The 18,545-nt window shown below is 50.1% G+C and overlaps 1 protein-coding gene across 3 annotated transcripts in view; it reads right to left on the minus strand.

Annotated features, from left to right (window-relative positions):
* Positions 1-7,815: 7,815 nt before the first annotated feature.
* Positions 7,816-18,545, minus strand: part of MTMR9 (myotubularin related protein 9) — a 29,063-nt gene continuing 18,333 nt past the window's right edge. For 2 of the 3 annotated variants that reach the window (XM_044450312.1, XM_044450313.1), the window contains 4 exons: positions 18,338-18,479; positions 16,144-16,364; positions 13,298-13,449; positions 7,816-12,716 (listed from right to left, as the gene is read on the minus strand). In XM_044450312.1, coding sequence (XP_044306247.1) covers positions 12,538-12,716; positions 13,298-13,449; positions 16,144-16,364; positions 18,338-18,479 — 694 coding nt within the window. In that variant the 3' untranslated portion in view covers positions 7,816-12,537. Of the gene's footprint in view, positions 12,717-13,297; positions 13,450-16,139; positions 16,365-18,337; positions 18,480-18,545 lie in introns of those variants that run through there. The other variant, XM_044450314.1, reaches the window with a different exon arrangement.

An 18,545-nucleotide genomic window follows, 5' to 3' on the forward strand; every position in this document is an offset into this window, starting at 1 on the left:
CTGAGCTTTGGGGGATCTTTGTTTTTAAAATACAGTTGTACGTATTTACATATACATATACATGCTTGTCGCAATTAAATCCCACCTTTTTTCCTTTTGCACGGGACCCAAGCAGATCCTCCCAACAACAGCCCTGTGAGGTAGGCTGGGCTGGGACCAGGGATTGGCCTCAAATCCCCCATTGATTTTCATGGCACAATGGAACTAGGACCTGGATGCCCCAGCCCCTGTCCAACACTCCAACCACGGTGCCATTTTGGTGCTTGGTATCTCTTGTGATATAGAATAGAATTCGTTCGTACGGGAAATCTGTATATGTATTTTTAAATGAATTATTTATATGTTATTATGTTGGAAGCCATCCCGAGGCTTCTGCAAATGGGACGGCATACAAAAACTCCAAATAAATAAAATCTGAGCAACATACCAATACAAAACACAAAAAGAAAGAAGGGGGAAAGATGGGGAAATCCCATTTTTTCCTTACATAAAATTGGAATCGATCCCTGACACTGCATGCACATTATATATGGATAGAATATACTGTTTTTAGGATTTTTTTAAGCAGTCATGCATAAGCCATGCACTCACACTTGTAGGCCGCCTCTCTGGCAGAAGCCCTCCCAATAAAATAGACTCATACAAATTCGTAAAGCACAACAATAAAACACACAGTTGAGTGAAGTAAGTTTTCAGGAGTTGTGGGCTGCTGGATCCTCGGTGACAATCAGTCATGGGAAGAGCCCTGCTGCCCGTGCACTATCATCCTAGCCTACCTCACAGGGTTGTTGTGGCGGGAATGCAAGGGAGCTTTGTAAGCTGCCCTGGGTTCCTCACAATAGGGAGGGAGAGAGGGAGGGAGGAAAAATAGAAATGCAGTGTAATAATAATAATAATAATACCCACCCACCCAACTATCCTACAGAATGGGCATGTGGGAAGGGCTTCTGTTGGGGTTCTGGACATGCCCAAGCAAAAGCAGCCTGCAAGTAATAGGCCAGCAGGGGCAACTTGCAGCCCCCAAGATACTGTGGCCTGTGGCTTCCATGACCCCCCCCTCGACCCCCACTGGTTAGTGGATCTGGAGGAAGGCAGAACATGCTCCAGCGGAGCAAAGCTCAAGGAACCAAGGTTCAGTTTGGATGCCAGGAAGCACTTCCTGACAGTTGGGACCCCAAGGGTGTGGAATGGGCTTCCACGGGAGGCAGTTGGTGCCCCATCGGTGCGGGTGTTCAAGGACAGGCTGGACGTCCATATGGTGGGCATGTCATGAGCAGAGCCGGGGGTCAGGCTAGATGGCCCGGGATGCCCCTTCTGACTCACTCTGTTTCTCTGTTTCTATGTTACCCAAACCAGTATGTAGATTTAGCGTTGTAGCCAAGGACTGGTGCTTGGTTGCTTTTATCTGCCCCATTCCCTCCTTCTCCCTCTTCTGCTGCTTTTACATGGAAAGCTCCACCGCCCGTCCCCTTTGTAGGCCTTTATATCTGTTCTGCCATTGCAGGTTTTTGCTGGAAGAAAATAGATGCAAGGAGCAATGGGAAAGTGCAGGAGGAAAATATTCCTTGATCTCATCCCAGTGCAGTGTAGTGGGTAACAGCACTGGGCTGGGAGTCCAGAGACCCGGGTTCAAGTCCCTACTCAGCCATGAAGTCCATTTGGTGACTCAAGGATGGCTTCTGACTCGCAGCCTCACCTACCTCACAGGGTTATTGCTGTGAGGCTAAGAAGGAGAAGAGAGTCTCCGTGGGCTCCTTACAAAAGGAAGAAAGTTGGACTGGAATTGTAATGTAATATAAGAAAAGTTCCAACCTCCGTCCTGTTCCATTCCGAGGGTTTGTGCCATGAAACAGGCCAGAGGGGGATTTTTAGCTGAACAGCAATGTAAAAAATGCATTTATTTACAGAAAGTTCTTCCTCCAATTTCTTCTAATTTTAGCATGGTCAGCAAAGGTCTAGGCACTAGCAAACTGTTCTGTAAATAGCATTTGCTGTGACTTGTACAGGAATCCGCTCAGGGCTTCTTATCCCTATGTTTCGAACTAGGGGGTTCCACATCCTTCAAGTTTTGGGAACAGCAATATTCTGAGCAGAGACTGCCAGACCTGTAGCCGCTGCCCAAAAAGAACAGGAAAAATCGTGGAGTTCACTGAAAAAGCACAAACAAAAACATCACTCATTTTATGAGTCATGCGGTGCAGTTAAACTATGTATTTCACTTCCAAGAAATAGGATTTCTTCTAAAGCCCAACTTGGAGGACTTTCAAAAGAGACTGCACAAATTCATGGAGGAGAAGACTCACAACCGCTCTAGCGCTCATGACTTTGTGCCAAGTATCCAACACACCCCTTCTCATCTCCTTATGTGTTTGGAGTACTGTGTCCAGTTCTGAGACCCCATTTTAAGGAGGACACCGGGACACATCGAGAGAAAAAGAACCAGGAGGGCAGGGAGAATGGGCATCGGGAATGAATCTCGTTGATATCACCACCGGTTAAAATGATGCAAAGGTTCCCAGTGAGCTCCAGAGCTGGCCAGGAGCAGAACAAGTAGAAGCTGGAGCCAGAAAGCAAATGAAAATGCACTTAATCAATCTTTTGAGTTGACAGAAAGAATGGCGGAACTGGTTCCAGAAGGCCAGTACATTTGGTACCCTTACTGCTTAAGTCCCTTCCATCATTTCAGGCAAGAAAAACTTTCCCAGAATGATCTCTCCTCTTCTCTCCATGCTTTTTGTGCAAAGCTACAACGGGCGCATCTGAGCAGGAACAACTTTTATCCATATATGGTTCTGCCCCAAATGGAATGTCCTACATCCCCCGGGGCGGCTGCTGGTCCAGAAGAAGTTACGGACAAGATGGAGCAAAAGTGGACTTCTATCAAAATTGGGATTTTTTTTTATTATTGGCTAGAGAAACAGGACTTGGCTTAAATTTAAATATATTTTTAAGTTATTATAAATGAATTTGAATATGACTATAGAACGTTAAAAAATAGGAGTAGGGGGCTGACCCAGTACGTCTGATGTATTTGATGATTGATGTCTTTAGTGTTAGTTTAAAAATCTTAATAAAATTTATTAAAAAAAAAGATGGAGCAAAAGTGGGAAGGCAGAACTACTGAGGACTTCAAAGAAGGGTGGTGCAGTTTGATGCACGGAGCTTTACGGAAGACACCCGTGGAGCCCCAAAGTCTCTCTAGCTTCAAACCGTGGGGACTTTGCGATGTCCTCCTTAGAGAAATTTGCCCCAGTGGCTGGAAATACTATTAGAGGCTTCAACCACATGAGCACATTTGAAAGAATTTAAATTAATTCACATTTTAAGCAATAACTCCCCAGGGAATCCCTCTATGGATCCCTTAGCGTTTCAGTAGTCCAGATTTCATGGCCTTCGTGCTATGGCACAGACAGACAGAATTGAATTGAATTAGTAGTTAACAGGGTGGAGGGAAGTTCAAGCCAGCCTGAAACAGAAGCATATTTTTGTCTTGCATTATCCCTGCAGGCACTTCTTTGGACCCCTCTTGTTTTTGTGCTATGTTCTACTGAGGTAGGGGATACTGAAAGGCTGCAAGCGTTCCCTGGGGCCTGATGCACCTCGAGCACATTTCGAGCTATGCGTGGCAGGCAATTCAGTGCAGAGTAACAGGGTGGCTTCAATTTTATCGTTCTGTGCATGGTTATTTTAATGCCAGGCTATTTTATGCTCACTGCTTGGGTCACTTTATGGAAACCAGTATAAAAACGTGAATAACATTTAAAAAATATATATTATTTCAGGTGTCACAGGGGAAACAGAATTCCCCCCACTCCCAGCTGCATCTCCAAGGTGAGGGTAGCCCTGCTGCAAAAGCTAAATCTGCAGAGCAGCTGGGGACGCAGCCGGGTTTGATCGTTTTTTCCCTCACAAACAAGTGCTGGATAGTTTCGCTTTGCATTCCTTCCTGCAAAACCACCTTAAGCAAACATGCAAGCCTCAATTTGGGAAAAGAACTGCAATGGCTTTTAAGAAACCCAGCTGCAAAGATTTCAGTTCTCGCCCCAAATGGCAAGGACCAAGCATCAAAAGCTACATTCTCAAATCATGCTAAGTGAAGCGGTCATCGCTTGTGACGTATAGTCCAGATCAAGAAGGTTAACGGTGACCTTGGACACGGGGGGGGGGGAGCGAGTTATCCATATGGATCATAGAATAGCAGAGTTGGAAGGGGTCATGAAGGCCATCAAGTCCACCCCCTGCTGCTGCAGGACACCAGTTCACACCATCCCACTCAGATGGCTGCCCAGTTTCACCTTGAATGTCTCTGGTGGGAGAGCGCCCCCACCTCTCCGGGCAGCTGGTCCCACTGCTGTGTTGCTCTGAGAGCAAGGAAGCTTTTCCTGATGTCCAGCCTGAATCTGGGTTGTCACAGCTTGACTTGATTCTTCCGTGTCCCACACTCTGGCATCAGCAAGCAGAGAGCTTGGCCTTCCTCTTTGTGACAGCCTTTGAGGTACTTATGGAGGAATCCCATGTCCCCCTCAGTCTTCTCTTCCCAAGGCTGAACATGCCCAGTTCTCTCAGTCTCCTCACAGGGCAGTGTCTCCAAACCCTGGATCATTTTTGTCGCCCTCTGCTGGATCCTTTCTAATTTATCTGCATCTTTCTTCAGTCTTGGTGCCCAAGAACAGGATGCAGTATTCCAGATGGGGTTTGACTAGTGAGGAGCAGAGGGGAACTTCTACTCCTCGTGATTTGGAAGTAATACTTCTGCTAATGCATCCCAAAATAGCATTTGCGCTTTTGGCTGCTGCATCGCACTGTTGGCTCGTGTTTAGCCCATTGTCCACAAGTGATGCAGGGCTGTGATGCAGCAATGCCGGGCCGAAATCCCAAAGCTTGTCTGTGCCTGAGATGGAGAAAATAACTCCTCCCACTCCAGGTAGCAACTCCGACAAGGCGGGAGATTAATCTTACTTCCACCCTGGTGAGCACTCCCTGGGCCACATGCAGACTTTACCATAATGCACCCTTCTCCCTCTCTCTCTTTCACATACACATTTCTTTTTAATACTTTTAATCTGTTGGGTGCAAAAACGGCAGGGCTCTTCCTACTTCCCCACCAGCTGGAGTGCAGCAGAGTTCTGGGGCGACTATCAGCAGCCGTGGGAAGCCTTCAAGCTGGAGGTTGCGGGGGGGGGGGAATCACAGAGGCTGACCCCCAACAGGGCCTCTGCGGCCTCCGTGGCTGATCTGCTGCCTCTTGCTCCGTTCAGGCTGGGTCAGTCTTGGATTAAGGTGCTCGAGCGGCAAATTCAAAGCAGGCCAATGAGCAGGCGTGATCCAAGGGACGGTTTATCAAGCGAGTTGGTGGTTTCTTTAGCAGACAGGTAGCGGAGTCTAAAGTCCCTCAAGGCTGGAAGGTGCAGCCAAAGCAAAACTGAGACGGGTAGCAGTCCAGCGGTCTGTTGCTTGGACGTCCAATTCCAAAGCTGCATCCAGTCCAGGCAATGAGTTCAAGACACCAGAAGACAAAGTCACGTTTGGTTTCCAATCATTTTATTTACTTGAGCAAACTCAAAGTGGCTCACCTCATTCTCCTCCTCCATCTTCTCCCCACAACAACAGCCCTGTGAGGTAGGCTGGGCTGAGAGCCTGAAGTCACCCAGTGGGCTCCATGGCTGAGCGGGGACTCGAACCCAGATCGCCTGAGTCCCAGGCCCAGGCTCTTAACCACGACGCCACACTTGGTGCTCAGTTCTCCGGCTCCAGTTCCTCACAGGCTTGTGGGAAGGAGGAAGGAAGACGGCAAAGACAGGCAGGCCTAGGAGTGAGGTCTCTGTGGTCCTTTCTCAGGTGCTTTGTCTGGGCCAGTCGCAGACTCTCAGCACAGGAAGAAAAAGAATTTCTTTTGCACAAAGGAAAAGAAATGCATCCAACTGGGAAAAGAGAACCGAGTGCAGCCCTGCAAGCCAGCTAGAATCAGCAGAAGTCCAAAGGTTCAGCCCCCATCAAGTTAGCGCTCAAGGGCACGCAGAAGGTGGATGTTTCGTGAACCCCAAAGTTTGCTCTACTGCAGAATCTGTATTTAGGAAGAGCTTCTGAGGTGTTACCACGTTGTTTGCAGAGCGCAAGAACATAATGTCCCAGCGCTTTAATGTGATACAGTGAATGGCAGGAAGGCTTTTGTTCCTTTTCGGGGAAGCGTAGCGCTAATTTGTGTTTGCCAGGAGGAAAAGGGGCCCAGTACAAACGCCAATTAGCCTAATCAGCTGTGCCATCAGGGACTTGTTCACCTAAGCCTCTGGGAGTGACTTCTATGCCATTCTGCGCCAGCTGTCTGTTTTTTATCAGTGGTGAAATGAGACGGTCTCAAACAAAGGGCTATCCAAGCCTTTAAAAAGGCAACATTTGGGGAACATTTCTGCCTGCTGGAGCTAGTGCCATTCTGCACCAGAAACAGAGAATCAGTTGTGAAGCTGCCAACTTAGAAAAGAATTTGCTGATTTGAGATATCGGGATTCGCTAGAAACTGAGAGTGGTGTGCGTGTCTTTTTATAAATTCAGGACGATGCACTGACACGGGTCAGCTCCCACATTGCTTGTTGCTTTTTTCTGTTTCTTCAGTGAAAGGGATTATGCCAAGTATCTCCTGTGGGGACTGCAATGCATCTTGGAATGATTGAAATTAATTTAAAACTAATTTTTTAGGAATTTAGGCACACGTTCTACTTATCTCATTGGCAAATTCATTCTCAGAGCGGAATGGTTGCTCCGACTCTCGGTGGAACTTTCCTTGGAATAAGATCCTGCTGGTGTTTGGCCTTCTCTCTCTTGCATTGCCTGGCCTCGTTTTTCATGGAAGCGAGTTCCTCCAGCAATAACCTGGTTAGCTAAGCACCCGCCTGGTTCTTAGTTACGTTACATTATCTCTACCTTTTCACAACTGGATTAGCGAGGCTTTCAAAATTAAAGATGCAATCCTATGCACATTCAGACCAAAAAATGACCGATGCATCAGCATAGTGAAGGCAAACTGGAATTTGTAGCCAGGATGGGAATGCCAGATGGGGGAAGCCTGGGAGAGGCTTGGATCCAGCATCATGGATGGGGACTCCTGGGAAAGGACTTCCCTCACTCTCTCTTCCATACACCAGCCCTTTGAACATGAGCCAAATCTGCTCCAAATTGTCCCGACCTTCCAGAGAAATTTTGGGGGATCACACGGGGCTGCAGAAAAATCCATTCCATCAGGGCATCCATTCACGGGGTCACCTTAACTTGGAGAGAAATTGACAGCACGTAACGAACCTCATCAAACCTTCTCCAGTCTGCCACACCTAAGGAGTACAGGGCAGGAAGGATCGAAGTGGGAAGGGATAATTTCCCAGAATTTGAGCAGCACTGATGAATCACCACGCGCACCAGTTTGAAGGGCTTCCACCAGGATGGTGGACTTTATAGCCTGGAAATGAAGAGGATCCCCTCTGCCTGATTACCCATGCAACCATGGGCAGCGGAATCTACCTGTAACCATCACAGGAACGCTACACCTTGGGACTAGTCTGAATTCACAGAAAATGGGACTTGGTCTCATTTTACTTCTCCACTCTCCATGTCCCTGCTCCCGTCTGTTCTGATAACTTTGCGCCTGGAGAAGGGAAGCCAAAAGCTTGCAAACATTAGGGGTGATCTGAGAACTGCCCTACTCTTGCGACATGGAAATCCTCTTATACTCAACATGGCTATCTTTAACATAAGAATTCCTCATTCAATCTATAAAGTAAGTCAATTAGACAGGCTGATGAGAAAGACTCGGGTGACACAAAGACATTAGTCTTCAAAGGGTTTAATTGAGAATATCCTACATCTGTAACATTTACAGCTATTTTCCACTGTCGTATTTCTAAAACAGAAGAATGAACTCCGGTTGCTTCCTGTGTCCCACAATACAGATTCACCTTTCTGATAAAAGGCCATACAGCAATATTCAGGGTTTTAGGGTAGAAAACAGCAAACATTCTCCCATGGAGTAGCAGTTTTTCTAGTAGCTTCCAGGCTGGCTCATGTAAAAACTGAACTTTGAAGCAACAGCAGCTCAAGACTTAGGACTGAGATGCAGTGGCCAATTATTTTGCAATAGCCTAATGGATACAGTGGGTCATACGTATGCTGCACACAGTGTTACTCGGCTGCACAAAGAGCTCTAAGAAACCAACACCTGCTTGTTTGACAGGAAAAGCACTGGGGTTTGTTTCCCTTCTCCTCTTGCAAGGCGCCAAGAGGCCGGTTAAATATAAGAGACAGACAATACAGACACTAGTGCACTTAAATACAGTTGCCACATTCAAGAAAACGCTCCGTCCAAATACAATCAAACTGTAGTTGTCCCCAAAAAGCCGCCGCCGCACCGATTTCCCGCTAAGTGGGTGCAAATCCGTGCTCTCCTCGGCCTCCGGGGTAGAATGGGGCGGGGTGTGTGTGTGTGCGTGCGCACCGTGTGTGTGTCTATACTCTACTGAAGTGCAGGGTGACTCTACATCCAAACGTTCAAGCCACGGCACAAGGCACAATGGCGAGCCCAGGAGGACGAGCCGGACTCAATCAGAAATGCCTGATGTTTGATGCAGGAGCAAAAGATGACCAATTTCGGCAGAACGCCCTTTCCCAGGTCAATTGTGGTTTTCTACATTCTTAAGAAAGATGCATTGCTGCTGATTTGTCCCCAGGGGTTGAGATAATAGGCAGTATTGCCGGAGGCGCAGGTCGACCTCGCCCAACCTGGGTGGTTCTGGTGTTCCGCCATTCCTCGTCGTCATCCATGCTGGCTGGAACATGCTGGGAATTGCAGTCCGACACACCCTGGCTGGAAACAGCTGTGCTGGGGGAATGTCAACGGAAAGGATGCCTAGCCGCCCTTTCCAGCGTGTGTCCGTAACTGAGCTAGCACAAGCCTCGCGGGAAGCTGGGCTGAGGTGAGAACTCCAAGATCCCGAGTGAAGGTGGCTTTGCAGCGGGAGAAGCGACACGCCAGCATCCATTTCCTGTGCTGCGCACGCAATCTTAACACCTCAAGATCACAAGAACGGTGTTTCATCCCTTGAAAATGGGCTGCAGAAGTTAGGACAGACTCGGGCTTCGCCATTTTTAAGGCAACAGACCTGTTGAAATCCATGGGACTGTATCATGAGAAATGAAATGCCCCACGGATTTCAACGGGTCTCCACAAGCATGACATCATCCCGAGCCAATCTTTTCTAGTTTATGGAATACACAAAATCTCAGTAGCATAGTCTCTTATCAGGATGAAATTCTGATGTGACTTCCTTGCTTTCACTGGGTGGGAAATAATCACCAAACACGAAGTCACACAGAGACTGCCATCCTGTGGTTAGAAAGCTCTGACTCTGAACAAGAAAAAACGGATCGGTGTGGGGGGGGGGGGAGAAACACCACATTACTGAGTCCAGGTCCTGCTATCATTTGCTCCCAGTTGTCGGAAAGCCTCATTCTGTGACAGCCTTTTTCAAATGGAAGCCGCCAGATGGGTTGGATTACAGTTCCCATCAAGGGCACCAGGTTTTGGAAGGCTGCTCTAAGAAGCGATCATGAAGAATTCCCAGAAGCTTCTTCCAGGACTGCAATTCCTAGGATTTTTTGTAGTGCAGAAATGCACTGAAAAATGTATCTGGAGATTCCCAAGCTATTGGCCAATCCCACATTCTTGGCCCTAACAAAACACACATGAAAGGACAACCTCCTTGCAACTGAAATTAACTTGTCCAACATAATCTCCTCGTGCTTTTTAACCTACACGAACAACTTGAAATAATAATAAATATTTCCTGGTCAATACTGTATTTACAATTCCCTTTAGCAAAACAAACGTATAAAAAAACAAATAAACCAAAAGATTAGCTGTTTTTAAACAGTACCATCAAATCATGAACCAGCCTTTGAAGATGAGAAGCAAGCTTTTTTAAAAGAGCCGTCATTCCTGAGCGCTCGTGAGCGATTCAGTTCCAAGCAAAGCACACCTGCATGGCAGGTTCACTGTCTAGCCCCGAGTGGCATCTTGCAGGTATGGAGGCCGGCGCTGAGCTGGGTGGGGGTGGAGACAGGCTGTGTCTAAGCAGGGGTGGGCAATGAGTGGCCCTCCAGGTGTTTTGGCCTCTGGCTTCCACCAGCAAATGCTGAAGGTAGGATTTGAGTTGTACTTGCCAAGGACTTGGAGGTTTGGGGGACAAGCATCAATGGGAGGCAGCTAGGAAGCTGAGCTCGACTCTGTGGAATCCTGGATCGGGCTTCCCGCTCCCCATCTGTTCTCAACAGCTTGGCATCGATTCGGGCTTCTTTGGGGAATCACAAATGCTGCACAGGATCCTAATCCCGAGTGTTGGTCCCTAAGGACCAGGGATTCCTTATTGTCTGCTTGAGGGAAGGTCAGAGGAGAAGAGGAGCAGGTCCAAAGCAACTTGGGACTGCTGATTCCCAGTTGAGTCAACTGCCCAGTATTCCAGGAAGTTCCAGAAGGGGAATAGCTGCCCTTATCCAGGACGCTCTTAACCAACTGCAATAAGAGAGATGAAGGAACGGGTGTTTTAGTGTCATCAAACACATTCCGCCTCTGGAACGTAAGGCTTGTCTCACAGGGTTGCCCGTCTCTTAGGACCTGAACATCTTCTATGCCTCTGGCACAGGTTGGCTGAGTTGCTGTGGCGGAGACACGGAGTGTGCAGTTACTCAGCGACGAAAGATGCTTCACGTCCTCCTCCTGTGAGGGAAGCAGCAGCTGTTGGCTTGGTTGGGACTGGCTTTAACAGGAAGCAGGGAAGCAAGAAATTCAGATCGGGAGGGGCTGGATGCTACTAAGGGTGGGGGAGACGAGTCGAGAACGGAAGAACCCTGTGGAAGAGGCAGGAGGCTGAAAGGACGGCAGGTCAAGCTGGCGGTGGCCATGCCCACGGAGAACATTTGCACACGACCGTGGAAAGGAGAGGATCCAGTGTGGCTCAAAGCATGGAAAGCGGAGGCTGAAACACGGAACACAGCCAACAAAATAGGGGGGGGGGGGGGGGACCTTCCTTGTCGAGATTGCAAGCACTAGGAAAAGCAGTTTCAAAAGTAACATGGCGATGCTCCGCAGAGGCGTCCGACTCGCCACCACGACAAAATTTCCACACGACAAAATTCATTGAAGCGCTGGCATTTTGTCCCCAAAAGAGGAGCAGTGGTGAGCATCCATACATGCGTCCTTCCACCTGCTCAACTTGCTCATGAGGAGGCCTTAGCTGCAGGGAAGGGAGGTCAGCAGCCCTCGGGCAAGCCTCTCTCGCTTGTCATCAAAGCATTAGCCAGAGACAACCAGTTGGGAGTGGCAGGCATTTCAGCTCTCTCCGACTTTGGCTGCTCCAGGCAGGCAGTAAACCCAGGCCAGCCCGCCTAGTTTTGCAGGTTAAAATTCTGTCCCAGCTCCACAGAGCCCGTGATAAAAAATGTCCAAGCTGGATAGAATTGCATCACTTTCTGCTCTGCACCAAGTTGCTCCTAACTTGATGGAACTGAAGGTGTCACGAGGATCCGGGGGCTTCCCTCTCATCCGAGTGAAGTGCTGCTCGCTTGCCATCCTGGCTGGAATCCCTGCTCTCTTTCTGCCCGGCGAGCAAAGCCAACAGAAGGGACCCCCAACAAACCAAAGTCAGCTCGAAGGACAGAGAGGAAAAGCTCCTGAACTAACCTGAAATCAGACCGCTTCTGGGTGCCAGTCGGAGGATCCTGTGTCTGGATATTTCGTCCACAGCAGAAATAACCCAACTGCGGAAAAGCTGGCATACCGTGCTTTAAAAGCCAGCAGTGCCTGCAACCCGTCGGGTTCCAAAGGGCGGCTGCGATGCCCCCCACCCAGCGAGACGGAGCTTGTGGCGGAAGCACCCTCTGGGCTGGAGGGTGGGGGGAATCACCTGCCCTACTGAGGGGCCCAATCCACGCCTGCTGGGTGAGTCTGGGAGATGCTGTTTTGGTTTGAGGCTGGAGGCCCTAAGCGACCGAAGGACAGTGCCAATCCCAGAAATAAAGCGGGACAGCTGGGGAAGAAGACGCGCGTGCCTGTTTCCCTCCACAAGGGAGCCTTCCTTCTGCAGGTTGCACAAACATTCAGAACACGTTCAAGTCCAGTGTGAAATCTGAGTTAAGCCCAAGCCCAAGCCCAAGCCCAAGCCCCGGCCCCCACACCCCGGCCACAAACTGCGTGCAGGAGGGCGCAAGCCGCGCTCATCGGCCGTGGCGGACACTCCCCTTGCGCACCGTTCTCAGGATGTGAGAGCACTGCCAGGAGAGGACCCCTCCACGGCGTCACATGACGAGCTCGCGCCAGGAGACGAAAACGAAAACAAACCCCTCCATTTAAGGGAAAGCAGTGCTGTGAAGCATGAAACAAACGACGTTCACTCTCACTGCACCAAAAAGGATCTGGAGCACATGCAAGTCTCGGTGTGTTTAATGCTTAGCGTGTCGAGACGAGTCGCCCGGCAGAGAAGGGACACCTGGCGCGGGCAGTCAGGGGTGCTCCGGGATCCTGTCCCCGGGCGTGCTGTCGTCCGTCTCGAGCTCCGCCAGCTGCCGCCTCAGCAGGTTGACTTTCCCTTGGAGTTCTTTGTTGTACTTGATAATATTTATCATTTCTTCATAGGATTCATCCAGGAATTTGGAGGACCGGTTCCAGCGGAGGAAGACCCCTGGTGCAGCAAAGAAGCAGGCATTAAAGCAGAAAAACCACTCGCCGTCTCATTCGTGCCAGCACACGCCAGTTCGTTATTTACGGGGTGCTGCCGCGAATGTAGCTTTCTCTGTCCCCATCTCTCTTTCCCAAAGACATCCCAGGAGGCTCGATCAAAGCCATCCCCAAAACATGTGGGTCCCAAGCGGGAGGCCTCCCTCATGCCTCCCACCAAGCCTCAGAGGGCCGGAGAGAACCCGGCAGGGCCTTCCCTGTTACGGGAAGGCACGGAGAGGAGGGGGTCCTTTGGCAGCCGCCTCCAACCTGGTGCCCTCCAGAAGCGTTCGACGGCAATTTTGGCAGTAGGATTCTGAAGCAGCCAAAGCTGCCTGGGCCCTTTTCTGGACAGCTCCTCGCAGAATGCATTTCTGCAGCCCAGCCAGGAAGGTTAATTAAAGGGCACGAAGGAGTGTGGCCAGGAAAGTCTTCTTTGGGAAAGAGGGCCGTGGGCAGAGGTACTGCTAGTCTCCGCCGCTGACGGAGCGCCTCATCACTTCCGGGAAGGCCCCAGAGAGGCAGAGGTGTTCGGGGGGCCCCTACCTTCCCAGAGCTGCAGGCTCTGCGGTGCGACGGACGGCCAGATGACCAGGCTGTTGGCCTCGAAGAGGGGGTTCTTGAACCTGTTGAGCTCCTCCGGCCGATTCACCCAGGACCAGAGGGACATCGTCTTCTGGGGCAGCTTGAGCTTGCACCTGGCGCAGAGAGTGGTGGGGGCCACAAGCAGGTTGGTTGGGAGAGAGCAAAGCCCACAGGAGCCCCCTGCTCCTTTCGCTCGGCTGCATGTCCAGTGCAGCAGCACCCCCTCTTCTGCTTACCGGCAAAGATCCCTTTCTCCAGATTAGGCTCAAAATTATCCGAACTTTGTAGAAGGAGCAGAAGCTTTCCCTCGGCACTGGGCTTCTGGAGACGCTTGGAGCAGTAAGAGACACGCAGGCTCCTGCGGTCTTTGGCTAAAGCCCCGTGCCGAGTGAGGACCGGTTCTGCCCCACGATGGCATTTTCCAATTTCCAAGGAGCGGCACGGGACAGGGTGCGTGGGCAGTCCCTGGCTACCACACGTCCCTCCACAGAAAGAGGGGCGTGCGCCCCCGAATATGAAAAATGCAGGTGCAAAGCTCTTCTTGGACAAGCCGACGGGGGAAGCTTTGCAAGGAGGACGTGTGGGAGGAGGACAAAACGAACCACCTTGAGCAAATGGCCCTCCTCAAAGCTCCGCGTGAGCAAAGCGAGATGCGTCCAGGAGTTACGCAGCCAGCTCTGCGCTACGCAGGTTCCCCCTTGTGTCAGCAAGCCTCAGTGTGCCTGGGCCGGCAACCCGGTCTGCAGAGCACAGGCCGAAGCATTTGCCCACGCACTGTTCGCTGGTGTGAGCTTGGAAGACGCCGGGGGTGCTGCTGCAGCCGCCCTGTGATGGGTCGCAGGAGATCCCCCCGGGGCTGCCTGAGTGCCAGCCATAGAAGGGCAGGTGGGAGGGATTCAGCTGTACCCGCTGATCTTGCCCCCAGGTTTGTGAGTTCCTGGATCCTGCACTGGGCCCAGCCCTGTTGGGAGACCCTTACTCAAGGCATACAGAGTGCAGGTCCCCAACATGGGCACCTTCAGGAACACTGTACCCCCCGACTCATGTCCTGGATATGTGCACCAGGGTTGGAATGAAATGCATACAGAATTTCTGGTAATTTTACACAGGCCTCAACAAAAGCAGACCAAATAACAGTCTTTTAGGTATCAAAAGGGTGCAGAGAATCTTTTTCTCCTTCCACGGGTTAATTTAGTGTTTCTAAAACACTATAAATGTTAAACAAAAACAAATTAAAACCAGCCACAATGCAATCCTGTAAAACACTATGGCAGATTCAAAACAATGGACATTGAAAAACTAAAAAGCCCAGGAAAATAGGAAAGTCTTCATCAGGCACTGGAAAAACCAGTGCAGGAACCAAGCGAGCTGCTCTGGGGAACTCAAAATAATAATATAATGCAATTTTATTATTTTGATTGCTACACTCCCAACAGAGAGCTCCAGATGCTGGGTGGTACTGAAATGCAATAAATATGCACGCGATTCTCGGCGCAGGCTGCACATTTCAGCACCAATCCCGTCCTCTCCAATGTGCAGTGCAGCTGCTCAGATCCCCAAATTATAATAGAAATGCAATAAAGAACAATCATACAAATAACACCGGTCTACAAATTTTGGGACTTTATCGACCTCCGAGATAAAATCAAAATACACATTTTGATTAGATGACTTACAAAACAGGTGATAAAGGTACTGGTTGGTTAACGTCTTCAAGATATTTCACAATAATGATCTATACACAGGCGAGTATATTTGCCTACACGGGAGGGAGGTGCCTGATGATCATGATGCCTCGTAACTTCTCAACAAAGCACGGTAGAACAATGAAAATGGTACCACATGGAAGTGTCTAAATTTATCTTCACTTTGAGACTAAAGATACTTTTGCATTTATTTATTTATTTTGCATTTATTTATTTCTGTGAGCCGTCCCGAGGCTATATAGCAAGGGGACAGCATATAAAAACTTGAATGAATGAATGAATAAATAAATAAATAAATAAATAAAATATCACCTAACTGTAATGTATTGTTCTTTTATTGCAAGGTTCATTTGTCTTGGCCAGATCTACGCATCATACAGGTACATCTGGTGGCTTGCGGAAGTGTCATTGCCTAATATTTCCAAGGAACAGTTGCCTGATATTTTTTCTCGGAAGCCAAGAAGCCTCCAAACTGTGCAAACAAGGCAGACAAGTTCCGCTCCATTTGTGCTGAGCTTACATTTGCATCTCAAAAGGGCAGCGTGAGGGCAGAGGTAAAATAGTCAGGCCACCCATATTTTGGATGCAAAATGGGGGCTCAGGACGAGCGCTGGGACCCTCATTATGAACTTATCTGCCTCACTGGCTACACAAGAAGTAAAACTCCACGCCTTTCGCAGTCCCAGGGGTGTGGGGGGAACTCACCAACCACAGTAGCAACTGCTGTTCTGGCATGGTTCCCCCAATTAAAAACCAATAAATGAATGGAAAGTTATGTTATTCATATCAATAAAAAGATAAATTTATAATGATTGGTGTGGCACCATTCTCATTGCTATATCCCATTTTGCAGAAAAGTGATGGAGCATAATCACACATCCCCCTCGTAATTGTGAATTATTTGGATGCAATTCTGACCTGAAGCCGTATCTTGGAAACTGCAGCCAATTTGTACTCAGGACTTAATGTTCCTTTATTAGTGACCCAATTCTGGTAAAACTTCACTACTTTCATTTCTGAGGCTTTCTCCGTGTAGACCGGTGTAGTAGGAACATCCCTCCCTCAGCCACGGGGAAGCCCTGAATGAAATGCGGAGCTCACCTTTCATTCTCGTTGTTGCCCAGGAAAGTGCCGAACTGGGAGGCGTAGGAATGTTCGAAGAGCATGAGGAGAAAGTGATAATTGAACTCGAAGGAGCACGGGAACTGGCGGAGAATCTGCCAAACGCAGTCCAGGAAGAGCAGGAAGACGGGCGCCTCCCACTTCTGCTTGCTGTTCGAATAGGCCGACTGGGCACAGCGCTGCTGGAAGGGGTGACCGGCCTGCGGAGACAAGGCACCCTCCGTTAGAGCCGGAGTGCGGAACAGCTCGGCCCGCGGGCCAAATCTGGCCCTCTGGGGCACACCAGCCGGCTGGATCCCGGTTACCGATCGCTTGGTGGATCTCCCGTGGTTTGCACAGCAATCCTCTCATGCCAAAACCGGGCAATGCTTCTCTGGAGGCTCCATGCTTTCAGCTGGGCTTACCGCTTACCCCACAGGGCTTCTCCAAATGTGAATTCAGCTCTCGGGGTGAGAGGGGTTCAACACGCCCAGGATTGGGCAGAATAACCATGGACCCAAAAGAAAACTTTGTAACACGGAGAAAAAAAATGAGAATCCTTCTAGTGGGGTGAACAGAAGGAACTCCATGTGAAACTTTGCCAAGGGCAATAGGACAGGTCCCTGCCCCATACAGCTTACAGCACGAAATTCAGCTCAAGAGGGATGAAAAGAGGAAGACAAGGCATTAATTTCAGTTGCATGTCTTCAGGCTGAGTTACAGCAGCCTTGGCTTCACCTCCACCAAGACTGGGGATGATAGGTGGTGTAGTCCAGCCTAGCAGGTGGGGAAAGCTGCAGTGGGATAGGGGGACTAGGGGGTTCCGCATTTACAGCCAGAGCAAGAAAATGGCAAAAGGTGGGGAAAAGTTGTAAGCACTCTTGCCTGGGGGACAGAGGAGCTCCCATTCACAGGAGGTCGAACCTGGCCAACTTGGCCTTATCGGGATCATCCCGGGAGCCTGGCGGGGCCTCCCTTTCACATTGCATGCTCCCAGTTTCCTGCATTCTGCCGTGCAAGCAGTTCTCAGAATGATGAGCGTTTTGCCAGGGGTAACTCAACGGCACAGAGACTCACTTTTCGTCTGGAGCAGGAATCGGCGGGCTGCTTCCCCCCGGGATCCTGCCGGAGTGGGGAGGGCGCCATGCAGCCGGTGGTGGGGAAGAGGCACTTGCTCGCTTTCGTTCTGCCTTTTGCCCCCACCCCACCAAATTCCTGCAGAAAACGGCCATGTCTGGCTTTTCAAAGGAAGCCCCTTTCTCCCTCACTTCTGCTGCATTTCAACCGATGGGGAGGGAGGCTGGGGGGGGGGGCTTGAGGCCCCTGGACATCCCCCCCCCCGCATCACAGGGCATCGTTATCAATCTCTAAGCGGCTGCCTGCCTGGCTTCATTGCTGATGCTTTGGGAACCTCAAAGCTAGACTACTGCAGTGTGCTCCTCGCGGAGCTGCCTTGGAAGACGGCTCAGAAGCTGCAGCTTGCGCAAAACCTGGAAAAAGGAGCTGGAAGGTCTGAACCGAATGCCGATTTTGGCCTGCTGACACTGGCTGTCTGCAGGCGTCTGCTCCCGAGAGACAGCGCTGGGTTTGGCATTCCTTGGCAGGAACCTGCCGCCACAGGATGTTGATCAGGTAAGGCCCTCCTCCACGTTCCTCCTCCAAGAGAGACTTAAAAGGCAGCTGTGAGAACGGGGCTTTCCGGTGGTGACTCCAACGATTTCCCTGACGTGTCCCATCTGGCACCAACCCTGTCATATTTTCAGGCACGTGAGCAGCATACCGTGAGCTTTCATTTTCTTGCTGGTTGTTCAAAATTGCGGTGTCTATGTGGTGTCCGATCAAATGTTTGCAAATTGTTATATTATCAAGGTTTTGCTCTTTGTAAATCACCGGGGGGGGGTGGGGGGGGGGGGGGGCAAAGCAATGCAATAAATGAAGTGAAAATGCCCTGCACAGGGGCTGCAGGTTTTAGGTTTTTTTGGTACCTGCTGCCTGGTTTACAAAGGCTCTGTCAGGTCGCTGGCCAAGACAGTTGCAATAATCAACGGCCGTGTCGCTGCATGTGGACTGACCAAGAGGGATTCTGAGCGGGATGCGCATCCCATGTGTGAATTAACAGCAGGGAGATGCCCCAACCCCCCCGCCCCCCCCAGGCCACACAAGTCTCTGCCAGCAAAAGAACAGTAGCTCTCACCTGCAGCCACTCCCTCTCGACCAGAGCCTCAAAGCCACGGATGGTCCTGCACCTGGGATCAAGAATGATCTGAGCAAGAGAGGTCACCTGCAGTGTCGAATCGGTGCCTTCTGTCCCGTGGACCAAGACAGACGCTCCCTCCCTGCGGGAAAAGCCCGGCACAGTTAAAAGGTATTTAAGGCACCAGTGGCGTGGCAAAGATGGACGT

Source organism: Varanus komodoensis, unplaced genomic scaffold, assembly GCF_004798865.1.
Source record: "Varanus komodoensis strain SLA01 unplaced genomic scaffold, ASM479886v1 scaffold64, whole genome shotgun sequence".
Taxonomy (NCBI): domain Eukaryota; kingdom Metazoa; phylum Chordata; class Lepidosauria; order Squamata; family Varanidae; genus Varanus; species Varanus komodoensis.